The following is a 25497-nucleotide window of genomic DNA, read 5'->3' as shown; positions in this document are numbered from 1 at the left end:
AAGAAACTGACACGAGGGCGGGAGGAGGTAGATGAAATGGGCTAGTGAGATGAAACAATAACAGGCGGATGGGGGCTTGAAGTAGCAGACGTGAGTAGGAGGGTGGGAGGGAAATGAAGCAACATATGAAAAACAGAATGAAAACACAGGCACTCATATGAAGTGTATGACTACAAACAAAGAAGAGGTCCAAAAACAGTAGCAGTGGAAGGACACAAGTACTTGGGTCCATGCTTCAGGAGCGGGACAAAGGACATGATGAAGGGATGCTGAGACAAACCAAAAAAAAAAAAAAAAAAAAAAAAAAAAAACAGCAATGCCGAAACTAGCCAATGGTAAGCTATAGGCGGGCTGTAAGCCCACTAACTGTAAACAAAATTTCTCAAGCAGACAAGTACATGTGCTATTATCAAGCCGAGACCTAAACAGAGCTGAAAGGATACCTTAAGGTTTTTCAACCTTTGCAGGAATCAACTTGACCTGCTGGACTTTTAGATTATGATAATGAGATCTCTCACAATTTGACATAACACTGCAGTGTGTTTCAGAATAAAGAGCAACAAAGCATACTTTCTTTTGAACATGAAGAATCTTTTCTACAGGCTTTTCAGTGAACTTTGTCTCTGATGTGCAAGCAGCCCATCTGTTTGGTAAATTGCAGCCAGGGCAAAATCAAAATTAGGGTAGGTACAGAACTTTGAAAGTAAAAAAAAATGTGACTCATAATCAGGCTCCTGACTAAAATCAGAAAATTACTGTCATCTGCGCCAACTGCACATGCTGTAGGTCTGAGGTAACAGCCCTTGGATCCCAAGTTCGGCAACACTGGCTCATAAACCGCTGCACCTACTGTACACAACTCTAATGTCAAAGGAGATTTTTTTTTTTTTTCTCTGTGCTTTCAATTTAAGAGCAGCAACAACTGAATCATCTTAATCCAGTAAAAGAGACATATTAGAGTGAGAGTCTACCCACATGTTCAAACACTACAGGCAAAAGCTAAGGCTTTTCACCATTAACTGAAAAACAAAAGAAAATGCCAAAACCCAAATAAAACCAACGTTGGTATTTAGAGTGATTATATATGCCCTGTACTACTCATCATTTGCATCAGAAGCACAGCAAATCTTTGGTTGGAAAGATGCGTCTTCTGACATTGCCAATTAGGTTACTAGCATGCTGTGTTTATATTTACATGCAAAAGTTGTTTTCTTGATGATAGAAGATAGAATCTAAAGATGCTGGATATGTTGCTGGCATTGCGTGGCTTTGAGTTAAAATCTTGGGTATACTGATTATGCCCATGACAGTCATAAAAATATTCAAAATAAAATATATCTCCAGACTCTGCCACTAGAATAACATACAGCTCCTGAAACTAGACTTGGCACTGGCTGGAAAAATTACACTATCACATGTTCACTACCACATGGCTTGTTGTTTCACAGCACAGTAAATAACAGGGATGATACTAACCATGACAGGGATGCTACTAACCACTTTGATGGTACCCAATTTACTGGCCACAAATGGACGAAAGGCAGTTTATGCTTTACTGAAATTCAAATTCACCAGAAAGATAATGACCACAGTGTGTCGGTAAGGTAGCCAAATGACTTGAGCATTACTTGGAGAGATAAAATATTTTGAAGACCTTCCTCAGGATTACAAAGGAATGAGCTCAGGTCTCAAACAAATATAACTTGATAGATTGAAAGTACATTCACAATCAAAGTAAGAAGAAAACACTTTCCCATACTAATCTGAAAGAAGACCATTAAAGTCTATCCCCGGAACGGATGGGAGAGGTAAACTGCAACCAAGAACGCAATATATTGAGGATTTTAGGCAGCTTATGGGGGGAAATCATTTCCTCTCTATCATGAAACATCAAAATGTTCAAAGCTAATAAAGTCAAACTTAAAAAAAAAGTAAAGATTCCATATGGCTCAAAGCTTGTCCACCTAAATTCCCATACTAGAGACTGCAAATCATGTGAATCATTTTTAAAACATACCCAAAACGAAAGAAGAAAAATTAAAAAGATATTTAACTAGAGGAGGGTAAAAAGCAGACTTCAGAGGGCATTTGTCTACTCATCCGTCTGTTGAGCCCATTTAAAAGGGAGCTTTTGTTTTAGACCTCAGCTTCCACTTCACAAAACCAGTTTTCTTCCTAATGTCCCAATAGAATCTGCCAACACCAGACATTGCAATACACATAAAAATCAATGTTAGCAATCTGACTCTGAACCTGGATGTTCTAGTGTAATTCTGAAAACACATCTGAAAACTTGGTTCTGAATATCTGCTGCCTAATCTCTAGAAGAAACGCCGACCTCTACTGTGTGAATTCCCAAGTGGCTAAAATAAGGGAAAATAAACAAGCATTTGCTGCCCATTTCAAATCAATAACTGGCTGAAAATGAGTGGCTGAAAATGAGTAGCTGAAACTCAAATCGCTCCTATAAAAGCAAAACATTAGTGTCGGGGAAAAAGCTGTAACCACAACAAATGGGAAATGTCTCTGGCTATTTTTATACAGCTTTTCATACGAGTGTGCATCTGCCAAAATCAATATGCTTACAAGCCTGAGGGGGGAATACGTTTTATGCAAAGACTACCGGACTGTCTTCAATAGTTTCATGTTCAATGGAGGCTTCGTTCCTATTTTTTGCATGAAGAGTTGCATTTTCATTACCTCACTCAAAATTCTGATTTGCTTTGCAAACTAAAACATAGACTTAACAGTTTCAAACTAGATAATGAAAGCATCACGTCATAGGTCACACCAATAGCAGAATGGACACCATGTATATACAACACTAATATCAATTTTCTAGGCAAGCATTTTTTTTGTAGGTAAACTGCTCACATCGTCCGTATCTTTGACTCGAAGGATCTGTTCTCGTAGGTCCTGCAAGTCATTAAACGTAGACTGTGCCGTTATGGAATATACTAATGCAAAGCCTTGTCCGTTTTTCATGTAGAGATCTCTCATCGCTGTAAATTGCTCCTGTAGCATAGAATAGGAGAAAAAAATCCAGAATGATCAGGATTTCAGAAATGTTATTTAAAAAACATATGTTTGAGTTTTTTCAACAAATAACACTAACCCAGACATGTAACACATAAATAATCCATTCACATAAGGGCAAAATCGATGTATCGTATTCGGAACAGCATCTGCATTGATATCAGTCCAGGGCAATTTTTTTCTCTTTTCCCACTTCTTTAGGTTCCTTTAATCAATCGATCATTGCGTACTAGTTACTGCTCCTCCCTGTCCATAAGCTAAATACATGTTACGTTGCTCACTCTTGCTGTTTTCATACATCCTTTTGTAATTGTTATATATATATATATATATATATATATATATATATATATTATTCACTAAAAAAACGAACGGTTACAAGGGAATTATAGTTTGGTTCACGTTTTACCGTAACAAAGCCGTAGAAATTCAGCAGTTGTCGTTATACTTAGTTATGTTTGTGTTAAGAAATTAAAATTTGTGAACAAAAGTTACTATCCATTACCAGTTGTAGTTTTTTCAGATAACTGTAACTGCTGAATTTCTATGGCTTAGTGTGGGTAAAGTGTTAAACTATAATGTCCCTGTAACCTTTGATTTCAGTGAATTATAGTTTTGTTTTTTTTAAACGTAAAGTAATATATGAATACCATATGTTTAGACAACCATTGCCGTGCACACACATAAATGCACACAATCCCACGCTGCACACGGACTTAGGCCTGGCACAGCAGGGGTATGGTGTGTGATTGGGTGATTTTTTATTTTTTCCATTTGGCTTCCGATCCATGGATTCATTGCGTATTTACATTTACGCTGGGGTCCCACTGTGTGCAGCAATGGATCTGAAGATCGGCAAAAATAAATAAATAAACTAAATAAGAGTTCAATTTTATGCCCCTCCATGTGTCCTATAGGATCAGGATCTCTCTACTCTAACCCCTTCTGAGTGTTTTTAATTTGTGTTTTCTAACTTGGGGCCCTGTCATGAAACAAACTGGCCTGCACAACTTTCCTTTCAGGTTGCGGCCAGACAATCAGGGCCTAGCTTTTTGCTCAGATCCCCGGGTACCCAGGGATACACAGAGGAGCCACATCCCTAGATAACTATTTTTCTTTCCTCAAAACTACTGACCAGATTTTCACAGAAATCTCAAAAAGGGCTCTTTCAACACTAAAATCTAGCTTTCTGTAAAATTTGGTGTAATTCCGTCCAGTATGTAGCTGCCTAAAGATTGCAAAATCCCCACAGACACAAAATGGGGAAAAGGTGTTTTGGGACCCCCTCCACACCCAAAGACCCCACCCTATTTTTCTTGCCCCCCCGCTAGACGAATCTCCCTGAAACTTTCCCGGCAGCAGCCGTAGGATATGGATGTTATATCTAGAGGATAGAATTAAAAGAACATTAGCAATTCACTAAAAAAAAAAAAAAGAAAACACAACAACAACAAAAAAAAAAACACACCAAAGGTTACAGCGAAGTTAAAGTTAGGTACAAAACCATACTTGTGCCCTAAGGTAACTAACTCGCTCCCTTACCATGCACAGTTTTCTCATCAATAATTTTACAGCAAATGATACAGTGATATTATCAATGATTTCATAGAAGATGTCATGAGTGTTATAATATGTGGGGTAATTAGCAGTGCATGTCAAGGGTGCAAGTTATAGTTACCTTGGTGAACGATTTATAGTTATTTCAAATAACTTCGGAATTTCTATGGTTTTTCTATGTTTTTTTTTGTTGTATGTAAAATCTGAACCCAACTTTAATATCCCTATAACTTTTTTTTTTTTAGGGAGTTTTTAAGGTTTAAAAAAATATATATATTTCTTAACTAGAACATCCCTGCAGCCTTTGTTTTTTTTTCCCCTAGTGAATTTCAAGTTGTTTTTTTAATGTTAAGTAAAATACCCATGGTAATGCACAGTGGGGGATGGGTGGGGCAAAGTTGGTCGCAGGGCCTGGCATTGTGCTGCCACCACAAATGCTTCCTGCTCCTGGTGCCAACCCCCACCATCCACTGTCCAGGTCCATGCTCTGCCACGGTTTATCCTGCCTGCAGTTAACAGTTAGCTTGCTGTCCCCATCCACCTCCTCCTTACCCTCAGTTGTCAGAGTCCATGCACCAGACCTTTTTCTCCTGCCCTGCATGGTCTGACGTGTTGCCACTGCCCTCCATTCAGCTTGATGTCCATGCCCACTCTTCCTGCCCTCCATTGCCCAATTCTATGCCCTATCATTGCTCTCCTGCTTAGCTTCTGTGATTAGCTTGCTGCCCCTACCCTTCTTTCCCCTGCCCTCCAATATACGTGTGCATGCCCCTGCTCCGTCCTTTTTGCTCCCCATGTTCCACGGACCTGCCACTGCCCCTCCTATCTGCTCTGAGTGTTCTGTTGAGTTGCCACTGCCCCTCCCCACCTGCCTAGCATGGTCAGATGACGGCTGCCTATCCCTGCCACCTCCACCCCGCCTGTCTGAGTTCCATGCCCCTGTCCCCTCCCTCCTACCCTCAATGGTCCATTTTGCTGTCACTATCTTCTGCTCTCCATGCTCTGTTGTGCTGCAGCTGCTCCTCATGCCTACCTGCCTTCCCTCCAGTCAGCTTGCTGCTCCACCCTACCCCTTACCCCCAGCCTTTGCTTTCCATGTGCAGGCCCCTATCCTTCTCCCTTCTGCCTTACTGGCTCCAGTGTTGTGACCCTGCCTGTTCCCTCCTGCCCTTCATGGTCCGTTATGCTGCAACTGTTCCTCCGGTCTGTCCTGTATGGTCAGCTTGCTGCCCTTACCTCTTTCCCCTCTGCTCTGTTGTCCATGTGCATGGCCCTGTCCACTCTATATTGCTTTCTATGGTCCATTGTTCTGCACTGCTGTCCCGCTTGCCCTGTGTGGTGTATTGTGCTGCTCCAACCTCTGGCGCCTGCCCTCTAGGGCCAGTTTGAAGCTCCTGTCCATCTCCCTCCTGCCCCCTGTTATGCAAATCCATGCCCCAACCCCATTCCTCTTACCCTCAGTGATCCAATGTTCTATAATTGCTGCCATTTTGAACTTGGTAAGAGGGAGCTTTTTTAAAAGAAAAACCTGGGGAATTGTTTTGGCCATTGACTTACATTGCAAAAGAGGAGCTTTTGGACAGGAGACCGACAAAATAAAGCCCCTTTGGGCATAAAACAAGGGGAATCTCCTGCCTGATTAGGGGGGGGGGGGGGGGGGGGGGGGGGGGGACTTGTGGCATGTATTTGTTCTACTGCCTCTGCCTCTTCCTTTTGCCCTCAATGGTCTGTTACTCTGTCACAGCCTCTCTTTCCTGTCCTGCATGTTTGGTTTGTTGCCCCCGCCCCCCTTACCCTTCCCTCCATGGTCCATTGTGCTATCACTGCCCCTCCGTCTGGTCAACTTGTTGCCTCTTCCCCCTCCTCCTTGAGCTCAAATTATCAGAGCCCGTGGCCCCGACTGCTGCATCCCCACAGTCTTCTAATAATCATCTAGATTGCTAACATTCTATATTTATTACAAATGTGTGGCACGCCGACGTCATCTTGATGTAATCAAAACTGTAATATCCAAAGCGTTTCCTTTAGAAGTTATAAAAATGAGAAGTCCTCAAAAAGTGACAAAGCACTTTAAAATTATTTTCTATCTTTATGATTTTTTTTTATCCAGTTAATCACTTGATTATACATTACCCTTTGGGGGGAGAATGTGGAGTTATGGCCAGAGCTGCAGACTCTGCAACTGGGGAACCAGATTCGAGCTTTGGCATCAGCTCGGCATCCTGTGATTCTGGGCAAATCAATTAATCTCCCCATGCCTAAAGCCCAAAAGAAATGTGTCTTTGTGTAATGTAACCGGTGCTCATGTAGAGTACCCCAATAACTTTGGGTCAATTGTTGTTATATAAAACTGCAAAGAAAATAAAGTGTTTTGCACACTTCTGTCATTGCGCTATACTTGTGTTCCATTTGGGGGATATTTGTGCTGCGTTAGGGCTCTTTTTTCTCTGGTGCCCATCTAGGGAGACTTATTTGTTATGAAACTCCCCAATTTCCTCAGGGGGACAAGGTGAAAGCATTAAGGCAGTTATAGTCATAATACATATTACAACTGAATTTGAAAACTCCATGTGGGCTGAATATGAAGGAAGACCACCAGACACCTACAGTCTGAAATCACTCTCATAGAAGATGAGGCGAATGCAGTAATTAATTTTAACTTGTATGAACACAGGTGTAGGTTTGGCACCCTTAAATTCTGAGATGACACCAGTAAGTGGTAGTCAGATTCAAGATAATATAACTTGACTGCAAAAGTTAAGGAAATTCCTCAACACCAAAATCTCTGACTAAGGTAATAGAACAACCCACACCAGTGGTCCTTTGACAATGCACACTTGGAGCTGTATTCTTATTCAAGATTCAATTGTAAGACTAATTGCCTCTTTTTAAACGTGGTGCCCATCTTGGCTTGATTCTTTATAAACATTATAATTTTTATATGGACATTATATTTTCATGGACATGATGTGGTTGCTGCTCAGGTACCACACAGTTATTGCCACAATATTTGAATCTCCCACTTTTGTCTGGATTTCTGAATTTCCACAAGTGGTCATCCGTATTTTATTTTGAAACATGCAATGAAATTGTTTTTTGCAATACGCCCACTTGGGCTGGTTTGCTTTTCTTGTTTTTCAAGTTTTTTTCGGTTTTCATGGCTTCAATTTATTTCATGGCTTTGCATTCTCTTTTTGCATATTAAATTAGGTCTGGCTTAAGCAACCTTATGTGTCTGTCAAATTAAATACGGATTGTACGCAGTTTTGGCTGCCAAATATTACTACCACCTCAGTGTCAACTCTGTTGTAAGACTGTTCACACTAAATATGATGTCACACGCCGCTCTATAAATGGGGTGTAAAATGGCATCTCATTATCTGTGAGCAAGGCTGCAGGACAGCCAAACACGTCTGATGGTTTTTCAGGAGCACAGAAATAAAACTGAATTGATTTGCAATTACTGCAAATTTGCTGTTTTCTTCACGTTGAGCCGGCGCCTTTACTGTATTGAGGAGATGGCGAATTAAAAGACGTCTTCGAAGAAAAACAACTTGTAACACTCCAAGCCCAACACTAGATGCCAGAAGAGCTATGCATAGCATGTGTATCTGCAGCTACACATGCCATCGAACATACATGGAAAATGTCACTTACCCAGTGCACATCTGTTTGTGGTATGTAGTGCTGCAGATTCACATGCTGTGCATATATCAGCATCTAGTGTTGGGCTCGAAGTGTAACAAGTTGTTTTTCTTCGACAAAGTATTTTTTTGAGTCACAGGATCAAGTGACTCCTCCTCTCGGTGACAGTGCACATTGGTATCAACTCCTTTGTTAGATTGTTTTCCAGCAGGAGGGTGACTTAAGGCTGAAGAATTGTGTATGTACAAATATACAGAGAAAGTAAAGAAGATGTCCATGCCATGTATGTACATACTTACATAAGAACTACAACGACTAAAGGCTTCCGGAGGGAGAGGAAGGCGCATGTGAATCTGCAGCACCACATGCCACAAACAGATGTACACTGGATAAGTGACATTTTCCATTCAATGGCATGTGTTTCTGCAGATACACGTGCTGTGCTTAGACTGAAAAGCAGTTCTCCTCCCAAGTAAGCGGTGGTTAGCCCATAGGAGTTGACGTAGTTTGAAATAGTGTTTTAAGCACTGCTTGACCAACATTTGCTTGTTGTCGAGATAACACATCCACACATCAGTGTTTAATAAATGCGTGTGGTGTAGGCCATGTGGCTGCTTTGCATATGTCTGCAATTGGTATATTTCCTAAGAATGTCATTGAGGCACCCTTTTTTCTAGTGGAATGTGCTTTTGGAGTTACTAATAGATTCCTTTACATTTTAAGATAGCAGGTTTGATTACATTTTACAATCCATCTAGCTAATACTTGTTTTGAAATAGGATTACCTTTATGAGGTTGTTTGAAAGCAACAAAAAGTTGTTTAGTTTTTCTAAAGTCTCTGTCTACGTAACATTAGAGCTCTTTTGAGATCAAGAGTGTGGAGAACTCTTTCAGCAATAGAATCTGGTTGTGGAAAGAAGACTGGCAATTTGACTGACTGATTAATATTAAAGGGTGAAACCACTTTAGATAAAATGTTAGGATTTGTCCGAAGTATTACTTTGTGTATTTGAAAGAAGGGTTTTTACTAAAGTAAATGCTTGAATTTCACTTACTCTTCTTAATGAAGTAATTGCTACCAAGAAAGCAACTTTCAATGTGAGAATTTGAATTGCGCAAGAGTGCATGGGTTCAAATGGTGGACCCGTAAGTCTTGTGAGCACAATATTAAGATTCCAGGCAGGAGCTGGTGATATTCTAGGTGTAATAACTTGCTTAAGCCCTTCCATAAATGTTTTTATGACAGCAACTCTAAACAGAGAAGTATGCAGTCTGGTTTGTTGGTAGGCTGATATTGCTGTTAAGTTAAATTTAAACAGGCAAATAGGCAAGATTTGCTCTTTGTAAATGAAGCAAATAACACACAATATCATGTACTGATGCTTTAAGTGGATCAATAATTTTTAGGTTGGCAGCAATATACAGAACGCTTCCATTTATTTGCATAGCACTGCCTGGTTGTAGGCTTAAGTGCTTGTTTTAGAACATCCATACATTCTAATGGAAACTGTGGGTATCCAAATTCTATGACCTCAGGAGCCAAATCGCCAAGTTGAGCACACTGGGATTGGGATGTCTGATTTGACCTCTGTTCTGAAATAACAGGTCTGGTTTGTTTGGAAGCTTGTGATGTGGTACTACTGACAGATACAACAGTGTTGTATACCAGTGTTGACGCACCCACGTGGGAGCTATGAGTATCACAGTAAGGGAAGTGTGATGCATCTTGTTGACCAGAAATGGAAATAACAGGAGAGGGGGGGGGGGAAAGCGTAAGCAAATATCCCTGTCCAGTTGATCCATAGAGCATTGCCCTAGGATTGAGGATGTGGGTATCTGGATGCACAGTTTTGGCATTTTGCGTTTTTGCTTCTTGTGAAAAGGTCTATGTTTGGTGATCCCCACATCTGAAAGTAATATTGAATTACTTGTGGGTGAATCTCCCATTCGCGTATTTGTTGCTGCGTCCTGCTTAGAAGATCCGCTAGCTGGTTGTGTATCCCTGGAATGTATACCGCTAGCAGGTGAATGTGATTTGCCCATTTCCATATTGTTTGTGCTAGAAGGGACAGTTGGGATGAGTGCCCCTCCCACTGTTTTTTCAGAGAATACATTGTCGTCTATCCTTATTAAGACTATTTTGTGTATGGTCTGTGGTTGGAATGCTTTGATGGCTAGGAACACAGCCAGTAATTCCAAGTGGTTTATGTGTTAAGTTTGCTGGAGTGAGTCCCATTCCCCTTGTATTGTCAGATTGTTGAGATGGGCTCCCCAACCTGTTGTCGAGGCATCTTTTGTGATTATGGTCTGTGGCACAGGGTCCTGAAATGGCCGCCCTTTTGATAAGTTGTTGTGATTCCACTATTGCAGAGATTTGCAAGTTTGGCGGTCTAACAATACTAGATCCTGTAGTTGACCCTGTACCTGAGACCATTGTCACGAGAGACACTGTTGCAGGGGTCTCATGTTTAGACGTGCATTTGGCACCATCGCTATGCATGATGCCATCATTCCTAATAATTTCATGACAAACCTTACTGTGTAATTGGGATATAAGGGAGTGAAACACTTATCTGCTGTGGATTTTGGTAGGCAAATGCTGACTGAATTCAGAATTGCTTCTAGATAAGGTTGAATTTGTGCTGGCTGAAGGTGAGATTTCTGGTAATTGATTGCGAGCCCTAATTTGTGTAGGATATATTTTGTGTACTGAGTGTGTTGTTGGCAGTTTGGAATGGTGCTGGATTTTATTAACCAGTCATCTAGATAAGGGAAGTCATGTATGTGCTGCCTTCTGAGGTATGCTGCGACTACAGCTAGACATTTTGTGAACACTCTTGGTGCTGTTACCCCAAAGGGTAGTACCTTGAATTGATAGTGATTGCCTGCTATTAGGAACTTTAGATACTTGTGGTGCACTGGGTGTTTAGGAATGTGGAAATAAGCGTCCTTTAGGTCTAACACTGTTATATAGTCTTGTTTTTGTAGCAAGGGAATGACATCCTTTGGAGTGAGCATGTGAAAATGCTCTAGCAGAATATATATAGATTTCGAGGCCTGAGATCGAGAATGGGTCTGAGTGCCATCCTTTTTTGGTATGAGGAAGTATAGGGAATATACTCCTGTTCGTTGCTGTTTGATGGGAACTCTTTCTAATGCCTCTGAGTAGTAGAGATTGTACCTCTTGCTTTAGTAGGAAAGTGTGTTCTAGAGAGTGTGAGAACGAGGTGGAATGTTTGGTAGAGTAGAGATGAACTCTAGGCAATAACCACTGCGGATAATTGAGAGTAGCCATTGGTCTGTAGTACTCTGTTGCCAGTGAAAATGGAATTGTTGCACTCTTCCTCCCACAGGTGCTGTGGTATGTTTGGGAAGTCATTGTTTTGCGAATGTAAAAGCACCCTTTGAGGCTGAGCATTTACCTCTGGACCTGAAAGTTTGTCCTCTGTAAGAGGCCCTGAATGACCCCCTTGGTTTGTATGGGAGGTGGAAACCTGTTGTTTGGGTTTTAAATCCTCCCCTAAAATTGTGTTTTTTTAAAGGAACCCCCAAATGGTGTGGTATAGAGCTCCCATGGCTTTTACTGTGTCTGAATCTTTAAGTTTTTCTATAGTTGTGTCCACACCTCTGCTCCAAAAAGCGGTTTATTAAATGGCATATCAAGGACCGCCTGCTGTATTTCAGGCTTGAAACGGGAGGATCTCAACCATGCATGTCGCCTATGTTGGTATTAAATCCTCTAGCTGCAGTGTCAGCTGCATCTAGAGCAGACCTAATCTGATAATTTTTCATGGCCTGACCTTCCTCTACAATTTGCTGCGCCCTTTTTTGGTGTTCTTTGGGGAGATATTGCAAAAATTCTTGCATCTCATCCCAATGTGCCCGGACGTATCTTGCTAACAGGGCATGGGAATTGGCAATATGCCATTGATGTGCTGCTTGTTCAGCTACCCTTTTCCCTGTTGCATCAAATTTACAGCTTTCCTTGTTGGGGGGGGGGGGGGAACGGGGGAGGGCTGGGGTTATCCCCAGAAGACTGACTATTTGGCACGCTTCCTGGCTGCAATGACCACAATAGAATCTGGTAGTAATTGCTGGGAAATGTCAATTGTGTCTGTTGGTGCAGGCTTATATTTTTTGTCAATTCTTGGAGTTAGAACCCTAGCTTTAACTGGCTCTTTGAAAATATCGTCTACGTGTTTAAGCATACCAGGACAAATTGGTAGACACTGGTATTGCTTAGGAGTTGAGGATAGGGTATTGAAAAGGAAGTCCTCCTCTAAAGGTTCTGCATGCATTTGCACTCTACAGTGTGCAGCTGCTATAGAGATAACCTGGTTGTATGCTGTACTATCCTCAGGTGGAGATGATCTGTTGGGAAACAAATCCAGATCTTTAGATGGGACTGGATCTGAATCGTACATATCCCATGGATCTATGGTGCAGCTAAAATCACCCATTTCTTCTTATGTGTGGGAGTGTGAGGATGAAGGTGGTGGAGTCAGAGGTGGGGTGAAAAGGAAAGTTGCAGTGAATATGGTGGAGAAAGCTCAACATATTTTGCCTTTTCCTTTTGCTTGTAGATTTTTGGCAGTGGTGGGGCAGTATCCAGAGTTTATTGGGATGCTAACTTCCTTTTAGTATGTGAAGGCAGAGAAGTAATAATATTTCCAGTCTCTTTCTGGATTTGACTTCTCCTTTGTTTGCTGTCCATAACCTCCAGATTGGGTTGAATGTCCAATTCCTCCATTTGATGTTCTGAAGCATGCTTTGTGCTTTTAGCAGAGTGTTCGGTAAATTTCTTGGGCACATGCTTCATTCAAGTCGAAAGCCCAGTTTCTTCTGTGTAAGATGTTTTTTTTGGCTCCGAAGATGGACCGAGATGGTTCAGGTCCAAAGCAGTTAGTCAAGTTTGCAGCTCCGAAGCAGAGGGCACTTGTTTCGGATCCGATGGTGTGGGACGTCGACTTGGTTCGGAGGTGGAGGCTTGCATTTTGCTACTACACACAGATACCGAAACAGGCATGGTATTTTGTTGAGTGCCCTGGCCTTTTTCAGCGCCAAACCCAAGGGTCGTCGACGATTACATTTTTCCAGGTGGAACCATGTCTTTAAAGCAGTGATGCACCCAAGGTCTTGCCTGATTTTTTAGTTATTGGTGTTGGGACAGGTGTAATCACATACTGCGCCACCGATATTGCCTGGCTGTCCTCCTCTGAATCCTGCTCAGAGTCAGAGTCTGGGATCGTAACTGCTGTTTGTGCCTGCTCTTTGCCAAGGACTTTGGTGGTGGGCTCGGAGAGTGGACGCCATCTCCAATCTTCTTGCCCTTCGATCACGTAACGTTTTCTTCGTTCAAAAAGACAGACACACCTCACAGCTTTCGTCTCGATGTTCTTGAGAAAGGCAGAGAGTACACATCAAGTGCTGGTCAGTGTATGGGAACTTGGCGTGGCCCGAAAACAGAATTGGAATGGAGTCTAATCCATGAGCCTATGACGCAGTAGGCCTGAATAGGCCCTAGGAGGGCACAGGCGCCCGTTTATGTGATCCAGACTATACTATCGGATCAAATGCAGAAGGAAACGCGTTCAACGCAATACCGATTGTATGAGAAAAAGGATGAAAGATTAGAGAATTTCCGAATTGAAAATCCCAGTGCGAGAAGTAACACGTCCAAACCTGACGGCAGAAAGAAAACAATCTAACAAAGGAGTCAATGACCATGCACACTATCACTGAGAGGAGGAGTCACTCAAACCTGTGACTCTTTTAAAAAAAAAAAAAAAAAAAAAAAAAAGACTTCTCCAAAGCATTTCTCTTCCGATTACGTGGAGGAGGCCAGAGAGGCTTCAAAGGGAAGGAAATTAATTTCCTTCCCTTTGAAGTCTCTCTCAGCAGTTCAAAAGCCGGACTGTAAAGCAATCCGGTTTTTGAAACGCCCACTAGACACCAGGGTTTTCTTTTCTTTTTGGTAACTGGCATAAGGGAGCGACCCCTTGGACGAGGGTCGCTCCCAGGGGAGGCATTTTTTCTTTTTAAGGCCTTTTCTGCCCCCCCCCCACCCCCCCGGGGGCAGAAACCTCTAGGCACCAGGGATCATTTTTTTTTGTTCTTTTTTTTTTTTAAGAGGTGGGGAGAGACCCCTTAGGCAAAGGGTCGCTCCCCTAGGGCCCTAGGGGGGCAAATTACATTTAGGCCATTTCTGCCCTCCTTGGGGGCAGATTGGCCTATTTTTATGAGGCCAATCTGCCCCCAAGGGGGACAGAAACCACTAGACACCAGGGAGTTTTTTTTCTTTGTGAATTTCACGCAAGGGGAGCGACCCCTTAGGCCAGGGTCGTTCCCCTGGGGGGCAAATTTATTTTAGGCCATTTCTGCCCCCCCTGGAAGGTGGGGGGGGCAGATTGGCCTATTTTAACTAGGGCGATCTGCCCCCCGGGTTTGGGGGGGCGGAACCTCTAGGCGTCAGGGCAATGTTTTTTTTTTTTTTTTTTTTAAAGAGATGGGGAGCGACCCATTAGGCAAGGGTCGCTCCCCTGGGGGGCAAATTGTATTTAGACCATTTCTGCCCCCCTTGGGGGCAAATCGGCAGATTTTAGGTCAATCTGCCCCCAAGGGGGTGCAGAAACAACTAGGCACCGGGAATCTTTTTTTTTTTTGCGCCAATGTCACGCAGGGTGAGCGACCCCGTAGGCAAGGGTCGCTCCCCGGGGGGTTTGGGGGGCATATTTATTTTAGGCCATTTCTGCCCCCCTGGGGCCGGCTGAGCTAGAGGCCAAAATCCACAGGTAGGCACTTTGTAAAAAAAAAAAAAAACACCTCTGTTTTCTGTGAAAAAATGTGATGTGTCCACGTTGTGTTTTGGGCCATTTCCTGTTGCGGGCGCTAGACCTACCCACACAAGTGAGGTATCATTTTTATCGGGAGACTTTGGGGACCATATAATAGCAAAACAAGTGTTATTGCCCCTGGTCTTTCTCTACATTTTGTCCTTCCAAATATAAGAGTGTGTGTAAAAAAGACGTCTATTTGAGAAATGCCCTGTAATTCACATGCTAGTATGGGCACCCCGGAATTCAGAGATGTGCAAATAACCACTGCTCAACACTTTATCTTGTGCCCATTTTGGAAATACAAAGGTTTTCTTGATAGCTATTTTTCACTCTTTATATTTCAGCAAATGAATTGCTGTATACCTGGTATAGAATGAAAACCCACTGCAGGGTGCAGCTCATTTATTTGCTCTGGGTACCTAGGGTTCTTGATGAACCTACAAGCCCTATATATCCCCGCAACCAGAAGAGTCCAGCAGACGTAACAGTATATTGCTTTAAAAAATCTGGCATTGCAGGAAAAAGTTAGAGTAAAACGTAGAGAAAAATTGCTGTTTTTTTCACCTCAATTTAAATATTTTTCAGTTGTTATTTTCTGTAGGAAACCCTTGTAGGATCTACACAAATTACCCCTTGCTGAATTTAGAATTTTGTCTACTTTCCAGAAATGTTTAGGTGTCTGGGATCCAGCATTGGTTTCACGCCCATTTCTGTCACAGACTAGAAGGAGGCTGAAAGCACAAAAAACATCGTAAAAATGGGGTATGTCCCAGTAAAATGCCAAAATTGTGTTGAAAAATGTGGTTTTCTGAATCAAGTCTGCCTGTTCCTGAAAGCTGGTGATTTCAGCACCGCAAACCCTTTGTTGATGCCATTTTCAGGGGAAAAAACCACAAGCCTTCTTCTGCAGCCCCTATTTCCCATGTTTAAAAAAAAAAAAAAATTCACTGTATTTTGGCTAATTTCTTGGCCTCCTTCAGGGGAACCCACAAAGTCTGGGTACCTCTAGAATCCCTAGGATGTTGGAAAAAAGGACGCAAATGTGGCTTGGGTAGCCTATGTGGACAAAAAGTTATGAGGGCCTAAGCGAGAACTATTCCAAATAGGCAAAAAAAGGCCTGGCACAGGAGGGGGGGGAAAGGCCTGGCAGCGAAGGGGTTAAACTGCTATTTCGACCTAGGAAAACAAATCTTTTGCCAGGCCCAAACCTTCCTTTTAATACATGCAGGTCACCACTATGGTACAGCCTAGGCAACCCAGAGAGCTGGGTGCAATTTATGCATAAAGTAAGACACGTACTATTCAGTTTTACATGTCCTGGTAGTGAAAAAATCTTCAATTTGTCTTCACTAATGCAGGGCCAACCTGTCCCAAAGGTTCACATTGGAGTTACCTTATTAAACTTAAGAAGCTGTAATTTCCTACTGGGAGCAGATAACCAGGTCATGTTTGGTGTCTTTGGAGATTTAATGAAAGATCCTCTCATAGTAAAGTTGGACTTTAGATTACAATTTTGAAAATGCCACTTTTAGGAATTTGCAAAAAGAAGAGATGGTGGACGGAATGCAGAGCAAATCAAACATTCACCCCCAGTCACAGAGATCTGGGTTTAATCCATAATTTTTTGCTCACCACGCCACCCCAGGTTGGACCGAGCCATATGCAAATCCGTCTTGACCCTGTTACTCATGGGAACAGTCCAGCCCGAACTGCCACTGGAATCAAGCTAGCCTGGCTGATGTAGGGTGATACCTTGAAACAGGTCCCAGGATGCTTGTTTCTAGTCCAGGGAGGACCTGGCTTGCCAGTTCGGGCTGGTCTGTTCCCATGGGGAACAGGGTAAAGACTGATTTGCATATGGCTGGGTCCAAATTGGAATGGCATCAGTAGCAAAAAAACTATGGATTTAGGCCCAGATCTCTGTACTGGGGGTGAATGTTTGACATTGTTCACCATTCCGTCCATCACTTGTTCTTTTTGCACTTTTAGGAAGTTGGCATTTTTCTGCCTTAGCCATTTAATAAAATTAATATAAAGTGAAATAAATATTACGCTATATAAATATTTATACACACACACACAGATATATGTATCATATAGATACCATAAATCCATAACAAACCAAAGAAAATACATTAATGTAGGCAATAAAATATTAATATAAAAAATTAATTGAAACATTTTAAAAACTTTTACAAAAATATAGACATTACAATAAATTAAAACATAAAAACAATCAATGCTACAAAATCTATTTAACCAACATTATGAGAATAAGAGTTTAAGAATATTACATGTACTAATCCCACTCTAATTATGCAGCAGTAGAACAATCACTGGATTTTAAAGGGGGAAATTTCCTATTTCCACTCTACACACCACAACAGTAGGGAAAGTGTTGAACTGTGAACAGTTTAGTTTTACTATTTCTATTGCAGTGTAAGCAACAGTAGGGAAACACTTCACTTCAAAAGCATTACATATGTAAGTTACCCATGAATATAGAAAACATGTCAAACTCAAAAACATATAGATAAGCATTAAAAAATAAAACATTTAATCAATTTACATAATTTGTCAGCAAAAAAATTAAATACCAATTATTGTTATTCAATAATTAACTTCTCACTCTGCACTACTACAATACTAGCAACCCACACCTAAACTAAAAACAATTAAGCATTCTACAATTTAGATATTTAAAATTCAATTTACAATCATGTATTAGTTAATAATACTTAACATCTGACCCTGTGCCCCTATTAGCCTAGCATCCTGCAACTAAAATGTAAGTAAATCAGTATTCCATATTTTACATAATTAAAAATTAAGTATCAATTGTTAATTATCTAACTTCCTACCCTATACCCCTGCAAACCGAACAGCCATCACTAAAGTAAATCAGTATTTCATAAATTACATCATAATCATATAATTAAATGAAATTGAATAATTCTTAATTGCCTAACTTCCCACCCTATCCTCATACAAACCAAACCCGTTACAACACCTTAGATTACCATTAAAAATTAACAAGAAATTCTAAATCACTTGAAATGACAAGCTATATTTTAAAAACCATTAACTCCTTAGCTACTGGGCCTTTTCTCCCTCAAGTGCTGAACGCTTTTTTGGCTATTTGGGGTAGTTCGCGCTTAGGCCTTCATAACTTATTTTCCACATAAGCTATCCACGTCAAATTTGCGTCCTTTTTTTTCCAACATCGTAGGGATTCTAAAAGTATCCAGAATTTTTGGGGTTCCCCTGGAGGAGACCAAGAAATTAGCCAAAATACACCTAACATTTTGTTTTTTCCAGAAAAAGTAGAAAAAAGGGCTGCAGAAGAAAGCGTGTGGTTTTTCCCCTAGAAAATGGCATCAACAAAGGGTTTGCGGTACTAAAATCACCATCTTCCCAGCTTTCAGGAACAGGCAGACTTGAATCGGAAAACCAAATTTTTCAACACAATTTTGCATTTTACTGGGACATACCCCATTTTTACTATTTTTTGTGCTTTTAGCCTCCTTCCAGTTAGTGACAAAAATGGGTGTGAAACCACTGCACAGCTAAACGTTTCTGATAAGTAGACAAAATTCTGAATTTAACAAGGGGTCATTTGTGTAGCTCCTACAAGGTTTTCCAACAGAAAAAAACAGCTGAAATAAAAAACAAATTGAAATTGAAGTGAAAAAACAGCCATTTTTTCCTATACGTTTTACCCTAACTTTTTCCTGCGATGTCATTTTCAAAAGTAATATACTGTTACACCTGCTGGACTTATGGCTGCGGCGACATATAGGGCTTGTAGGTTCATCAAGAACCCTAGGTGCCCAGAGCAAATAAAGGAGCTGCACCTTGCAATGCATTTTCATTGTATACCGGGTGAACAGCAATTCATTTGGTGAAATATAAAGAGTGAAAAATAGCTATCAAGAAAACCTTTGTATTTCCAAAATGGGCACAAGATAAGGTGTTGAGGAGCAGTGGTTATTTGCACATCTCTGAATTCCGGTGTGCCCATACTAGCATGTGAATTACAGGGCATTTCTCAAATAGACGTCTTTTTTACACACTATCTTACTTACATTTGGAAGGAAAAAAATGTAGAGAAAGACCAAAGTCTCCCAATAAAATGTCACCTCCCTTGCATGGTTAGGCATAATGCCCACGACAGAAAACGCAACATGGACACATCAAATGTTTACATTGAAATCGGACATGTTTTTTACAAAATGCCTAGCTGTGGATTTTGACCTCTAGCTCAGACAGCACTTGAGTAACCTAGCAAACCTCTACATTTTTGGAAACTAGACACCTAGGGGAATTCAGAATGGGGTGAGTTGTGGGGCTCTTACCAAGTTCTGTTACCCGGAATCCTTTGCAAACCTCAAGGAGTCACAAATGTCCTTCCACCCAGCATTCCACCAAGTCTCCCGTTAAAAATGGTACCTCACTTGTGTGGGTAGGCCTAGTGGCATAGACAGGCAATGCCCCAAAACGCAACATGGACACATCAAATTTTTACACTGAAAACTGATGTGTTTTTTGGAAAGTGTCCAGTTGTGGACTTTGGTCTCCAGCTCAGCCGGTACCTAGGAAAACCTAACAAACATGGGCATTTTTGAAAACTAGACCCCTAGGGAAACGAGGATGGGGTAACTTGTGGTGCTCTCACCAGGTTCTGTTACCCAGAATCCTTTGCAAACCTCAATATTTGGCATACACAAAAAAAAAAAAAACACTTTCTCATTTCGGTGATTTGAAAGTTCTGGAATCTGAGAGGAGCCACAAATTTCCTCCTTCCACCCAGCATAAATCCCCCCCCCCCCCCCCCCCCCCACCAAGTCTTCCGATAAAAAAGGAACCTCACTTGTGTGGGTATGCCTAGTGCCCGCAACAGAAATAGATCACACAACGGTCAATGCTAGTCCGTTCATGAGGGCAACTGTTGACCCTGGCGTGATCCATTCCTGACGCAGGCACTAGGTACAGAGCACTCAAGTGGGGTAGTGTTTTTATCAGGACAGGTGTTGAGACACTGGGTGGTAGGAATTTTGTGGATCCCAGCATATTCCTGTAGTTTGTGTGACAGAAATGCAAGAAAAAATAGCGTTTTTATTCAACATTTCAGCTTTGCAGGGTAATCTGGGAAAGAAAACTTTGGGAAATCCACACAAGTCACACCTCCCCCAGATGTCTAGTTTCCAGAAATGTCTGGGTTTGGTAGGTTTCCCTATATGGCTGCCGAGCCCAGGAACAAAAATGCAGGTGCCTGCCTTACAAAGCCAGGTTGTTTTGAGATAGATCATTTTGATGTCTCCACAATACGATTTAGGCGGTGGAATTTGGGGCTGAACTAAATTGGGGAGCTCCCAAGAGCTCACTCTCTGTGCTTGCCACCACATGCACCTGCTCTCTAGGTTGGGCTAAACCGCTATTGTCCCGATGCACAGACTGAGCTGTCCTTCATAAGGAGAGTGAGGGCTTGAGCAGCAGTCATCCAACAAGATGCCATCTCAACTCCTGGCTAGACTGTTGCTCTAAAACACTAGTCTACGCAGACAGTCACAAAACTTCTGGTATGGGGATTGGGGATGGGGATTTTGGGGTGTGTGTGTGTGTGTGTGTGTGACGTGCAACACCATACCTTCACTTCTTCCCTCAATCAGCACGTTCTTTCAAGACACTAAAAGATAACTATTACTTCACCTTGCCACATACCAATCGTCAGTCTTTAGCGCCTCTAGCGCCCAGCCCAACAATCATTACTGGTGCTCCTACTCCCATGACCTCCTACTCGGATTCCCTCACTAACACCCTGCAGAAGTGCCCTTTATCTCTCCATGGTCCCCCCCTGCATATACATTTTATTTGTATTATAGCACAGGTATTGGCTGACTTTGCTAATCTACTCAGCTATTTACATAAAATACTTATTTGACCTTTGCAGTAGGCATATAAACCTTATGCGCTACTTTATGGCATCAAAACTGCCACTAGACAAAAGTCAGATCCTTTTGTAGCATACACATAATCAGAAGACTTATTCGACTTTTTTTATTGCTGCCTAAAAGCTACAGTTGAAATGCGACAGTTGAAGTATGTGCATTGCTTTGAAGACGCAAGCTGCAAGAGAACTAGTGTTGAATATATAATAGCTTTATGGTTTCCTTGGGGGCCATAGTGGCCCTGAGGGAAACCATACAAGTATTTAAAAAAATTATCGCCCCCACAGGGGGTCGTCCTCCTCACGGTTAACTCCCTGTCAATTAGTTGTTTTAAAAAAAAAAATATTGGTTAAACCCCTGTGGGGGTGCGATCACGCACGCCCAGGGGTAAATCTACATAAATGAAAAAAAAATGCCCCCTGGGAGGCTGGTGGTGGTGCGCGTTGAGGGGGGAGTCCGTTTGGCGAGGGGGGGTGACCTCGACCCCCCCCCCCCCCAGTGAAATCCTTGGTGTCAAGTGTGTTTCCTGGCCCTCGATCGCAGCTGTGCCCGGGAAGATCTTCCATGTCTCCCGTTTTTTTTTTTTAACCCCCTCCGTGGTGTCGGCCACTGGTTGTGACCCGCACCAGGAAGGTAGTGTGGGCGCGCACTAATGAGGTTAATAACATTTGTAAACAATAGCAACACAATTATTATATAACAAAAAAACATTAATATAATTAAAAAATGATTTTTTACCACAAAATTAGTGAAAACAATATTAAAATCATCAATATTTACGACGATATACACCTTACCTCACAAAAACAATATCCTTGTCAAAAATATTAGTGCATGACAATATTTCTCTAACATATTTAATTTCGAGTTTTTCTGTCACCTGATATTTTTAAATTGTTATTCTGTCCAAACACCAGATGGGGGGGTGGAGCTAGGCACACCTCTACTTGCAATTGAATAGGCTGTGTCCCGCCTCCACACAAAGGGCTACATACCCTCTGTAGCTAGTCTGGAGCTAGGACAGGGAAGGCAAAAGGCCTGGGGACTTCAAAAGGAAAACTCTAGAAGCTTCACACACTTCAAAGGCAGAACTGGGTATACATACTGGACCCCAGACACTAACTCTTCCGTACACTTTTATACCTAAGGATACTCCGCCAGGAAGAAGAACTGCTTTGCTGCTGAAAGGACTGACACTCTGCTGGACTGTTCCACTGAAGGACATTGCCTCAGGGTTAAGCCAGAATGTTCTGTGCTAAGCTACCCAAGGGTTGAGCATAGCTTAATTTAGGATTTGCTCGAGACTTCAGCCTGACAAGGAACTGTGCTTCCAGCCTGAGGAGGGCCAACCCCTTCCCCACCAAGTAACCCAACTTATTTCAATCTTTAATGTATTATTTCCTTTAGAACATACAAAAAAGGTGTACACTGTTCCAAATGAAAAAATATAACTAGGGGAACATTAAAGCTCAGGAGCAAGAGCCCTCACACATCCGAGACACACAACGTTATGTGGGCATGACTTCTAGACCAGTTCGAATACGAATTAACGAGCATAGGAGCAACATCAGGTGTGGACGCATCACGACAAAATTATGCGCACACTTCCTAGACGCCCCCCACAGTCCCGATGATTTAAGTTGGGTCGTACTTGACGCCCCTAGAATCACTACTGACTCTCCGCACTCCTTGTTCAGACTGGAACAACGGTGGGTTTTCAAGCTTCATACTGATACAGATGGGTTGAATGATGCCATTCCCTGGACAACATTGTCCGCCTAATCAACCCCTTTAAAAGGATATACCACCGAGTATTCAGTATCTTCAATCTATATTTGTTCTGTTTTTCACTTTTTATTTCCATCCTAATTGGACTGACTGTGATAGACTATGGTTTTAGGGAGCCCCATTTTATGTATTACTCTGTGGCCCATACCATTCTTTTGTCTACTAGGGCGGTTATTTCCGGCTTCCCACTACATACCACTCATTGTATTAACTGACATAACTCACTACCCAGTTCCAGCCATTCCAAGATGGCCCCCGGTGTTTCTAGTCCATTGTTTGTTTTTTCTACCACCCACGAGGCTATTGGAGTAATGCTCGTTCTAGTCTATTATATCTCTGTTCACAAAGATGGCCGCCGTAATTTTGCTTGCGTCCTCCTTTTATTTCTGAGACTCGCTCCGATGCAGTTCCCGGAGTGTAGTCCTTCTACAGTTTTGACCACCCTCTCCCAATTCTGCCGGGAAAACTTCTCTTTAAAAGACTCGCACCGAGTCGTGAAGTTGTCTTTCCGGGAGAGCACGTCAGGGTAGGTTCCCCTGCAGACTGCCAACATCCACTAAGTAAGTGACCTCGCGTTTGTGTGTTTATCGCTTTTTTCGGTTACTTATTTACTCCGGGGACGTATATTGAGCTCAACTAATGACATCTCTCAAAGTACTAACAGACTTAGGTCGGGATATTCTATGGATAACCACACTTTGCTAGTGTGTTTTTTGCTTTTGTAAATCACCACGCAGACTATTACACTCTGCTACAGTACTCACCAAGCCTTTTTACAAATATTTTCTGCTGTAAAACTGTTTTATTCCTCCCAGTTTTCCTTCAACAAATGTCATAAATGATAGTGACGAGTCTGTGTATGAATTTCCAAGTGACATGGACTAATAATGTGCTTGATGTCCATCATCAATTTAACCAACCGACCTCTAGTAGTGAATGTGAGTGTTTTGGTTTTGATTGATTACACTGCATTCATGGTGTCTGCTTTACCACTCTATTAGTAGTGACCGCTTTCGGCATGCTACTTCCCAAAGGGCCCCATGCATCAAGGGATGGTAAGCATATTGTCTTATTATATTTTTACACAACTGGTTACTACACACTGTTGTGTCACAGGTGTCCTTCCTTATTTTTCCGTGTGTTTTGATCAAAATGATTTGTTTGTATTTTTCTAGGGCGACCATTAAAGGTTTCTGACAATTAGTGAACTTCAATGTAAGTGACTATATGATTTGTTTGACATTTTTGCAAACTTTCGGTAATATAGACAGGAGAAGTCTTATTATGTATTGGTCCTGAAGAAGTGTCATAGGATCTTGTTAGACCACTGTACGCGAAACATGTTGACCATGTCCTAGGAGCCAGACGATAATCTCCTTAAGCTCCAGCACCATGCAGAAAGTGGTTGAGCATTATTCCTCATTTTACACTTTCCTTCTGTTTTTAATCTTGGTCCCGGTCTCATTCCATTGATTAATTAAATTGACTCGCTCCTATTAAGACTGGGAACCATTTTTAGCTTTCACTCTCCTGCCAGGATTAGCGCCTGACCGCAACATCAGGTCTTGTAGTGTCCGCTACCACGGCTGCTACCTAAAAGATCTCCGGCAAAGAGCCCCCTTACAGGGAGCCCGTCAGACATTGCAGCGCCGGTCTGACAAGGAGCTACCCGATGATGAAGCATGACATCCTCTAGGATGTGTGAGGGCTCTTGCTCCTGAACTTTAATGTTCCCCTAGTTATTATATTTTTTCATTTGATACAGTGTACACCTTTTTTGTATGTTCAGTTAATTGGGACACCGTACACTGGACCAACTAATCTCCCAGTCCCTCCCTTTGTTGATTATTTCCTTTAGATACATTAGGAATGCTATCATCTTTGAATGTTTCCGATGTCTGGTCTTTCCGGGTGTGAATACATCTATTTTTGAGTGGGCAGAAAAGTTCTCTCTACTGACTTCATGGTTCGGACTCTTGAAATAAATTTCTATTCTTAGACCAAATGTGACTGCATGGCTTCTTCTGAAGTGAATATATTCATCTATGATTCAGTGTACACGTTTCGGTAGAAGTGATTATAGGCCTCTTAATCACTTGAACTCTGGGGTTAACAGCTTAATTTGCTTGCATGTGGCACCGCATGATTCATTACAAATGCTTTCATAGCAGATCTTGGAACACTCTGAGGACCCTGCAGCTATGAAACTGTTACACTGAGTAACGTTTTGGTGTGAGGGGTATTTTCTCTAGGAAACATATTTCTTTTATTTAAGAGACTGAAATGGTCTGGATTCTGAGAAGCACTGGTCTTCTATGTGCTCGTCACCCTTGTCTGTATAGTTTTCAGCCTCTGCCACCTCTTCAACGTCTTCTGGAATGCACATCACACAGTTCTAATGCTTCCATTTTCGCACCTTGAGAATGTTCGGTTCAATCTCTCACAACCATTCCACTGTTGTGAGAATGTCAAACCTAGACTACAAAGGTTTTCAATACGCAATAATACGAGACTATGGATAATATTAATCATTTTCAATGGCAATCGACCACACAGGGTGGTTAAGTCCACAGTCATGACTTCCTCCTATAGAAGACCACAAAAAGATTAGAACTGCCACAACACTGAGCTCTTTGTGACAACTGTTTCTGAAGGAAACGCCACAGCTACTTTCTCCAAAGAAAGAC

General features: G+C 41.8%; 1 protein-coding gene across 1 annotated transcript in view; it reads right to left on the bottom strand.

Moving 5' to 3' along the window:
• Window positions 1-25497, bottom strand: part of RAP1B (RAP1B, member of RAS oncogene family) — a 299284-nt gene that overhangs the window by 147014 nt on the left and 126773 nt on the right. The window contains exon 5 of the mRNA XM_069229179.1: window positions 2875-3015. Coding sequence (XP_069085280.1) covers window positions 2875-3015 — 141 coding nt within the window. The remainder of the gene's footprint in view (window positions 1-2874; window positions 3016-25497) is intronic.

Source organism: Pleurodeles waltl, chromosome 4_1, assembly GCF_031143425.1.
Source record: "Pleurodeles waltl isolate 20211129_DDA chromosome 4_1, aPleWal1.hap1.20221129, whole genome shotgun sequence".
Lineage (NCBI taxonomy): Eukaryota > Metazoa > Chordata > Amphibia > Caudata > Salamandridae > Pleurodeles > Pleurodeles waltl.
The sequence above is the reverse complement of the archived record's forward strand: the minus strand, read 5'-3'. Positions and strand labels throughout refer to the sequence as shown.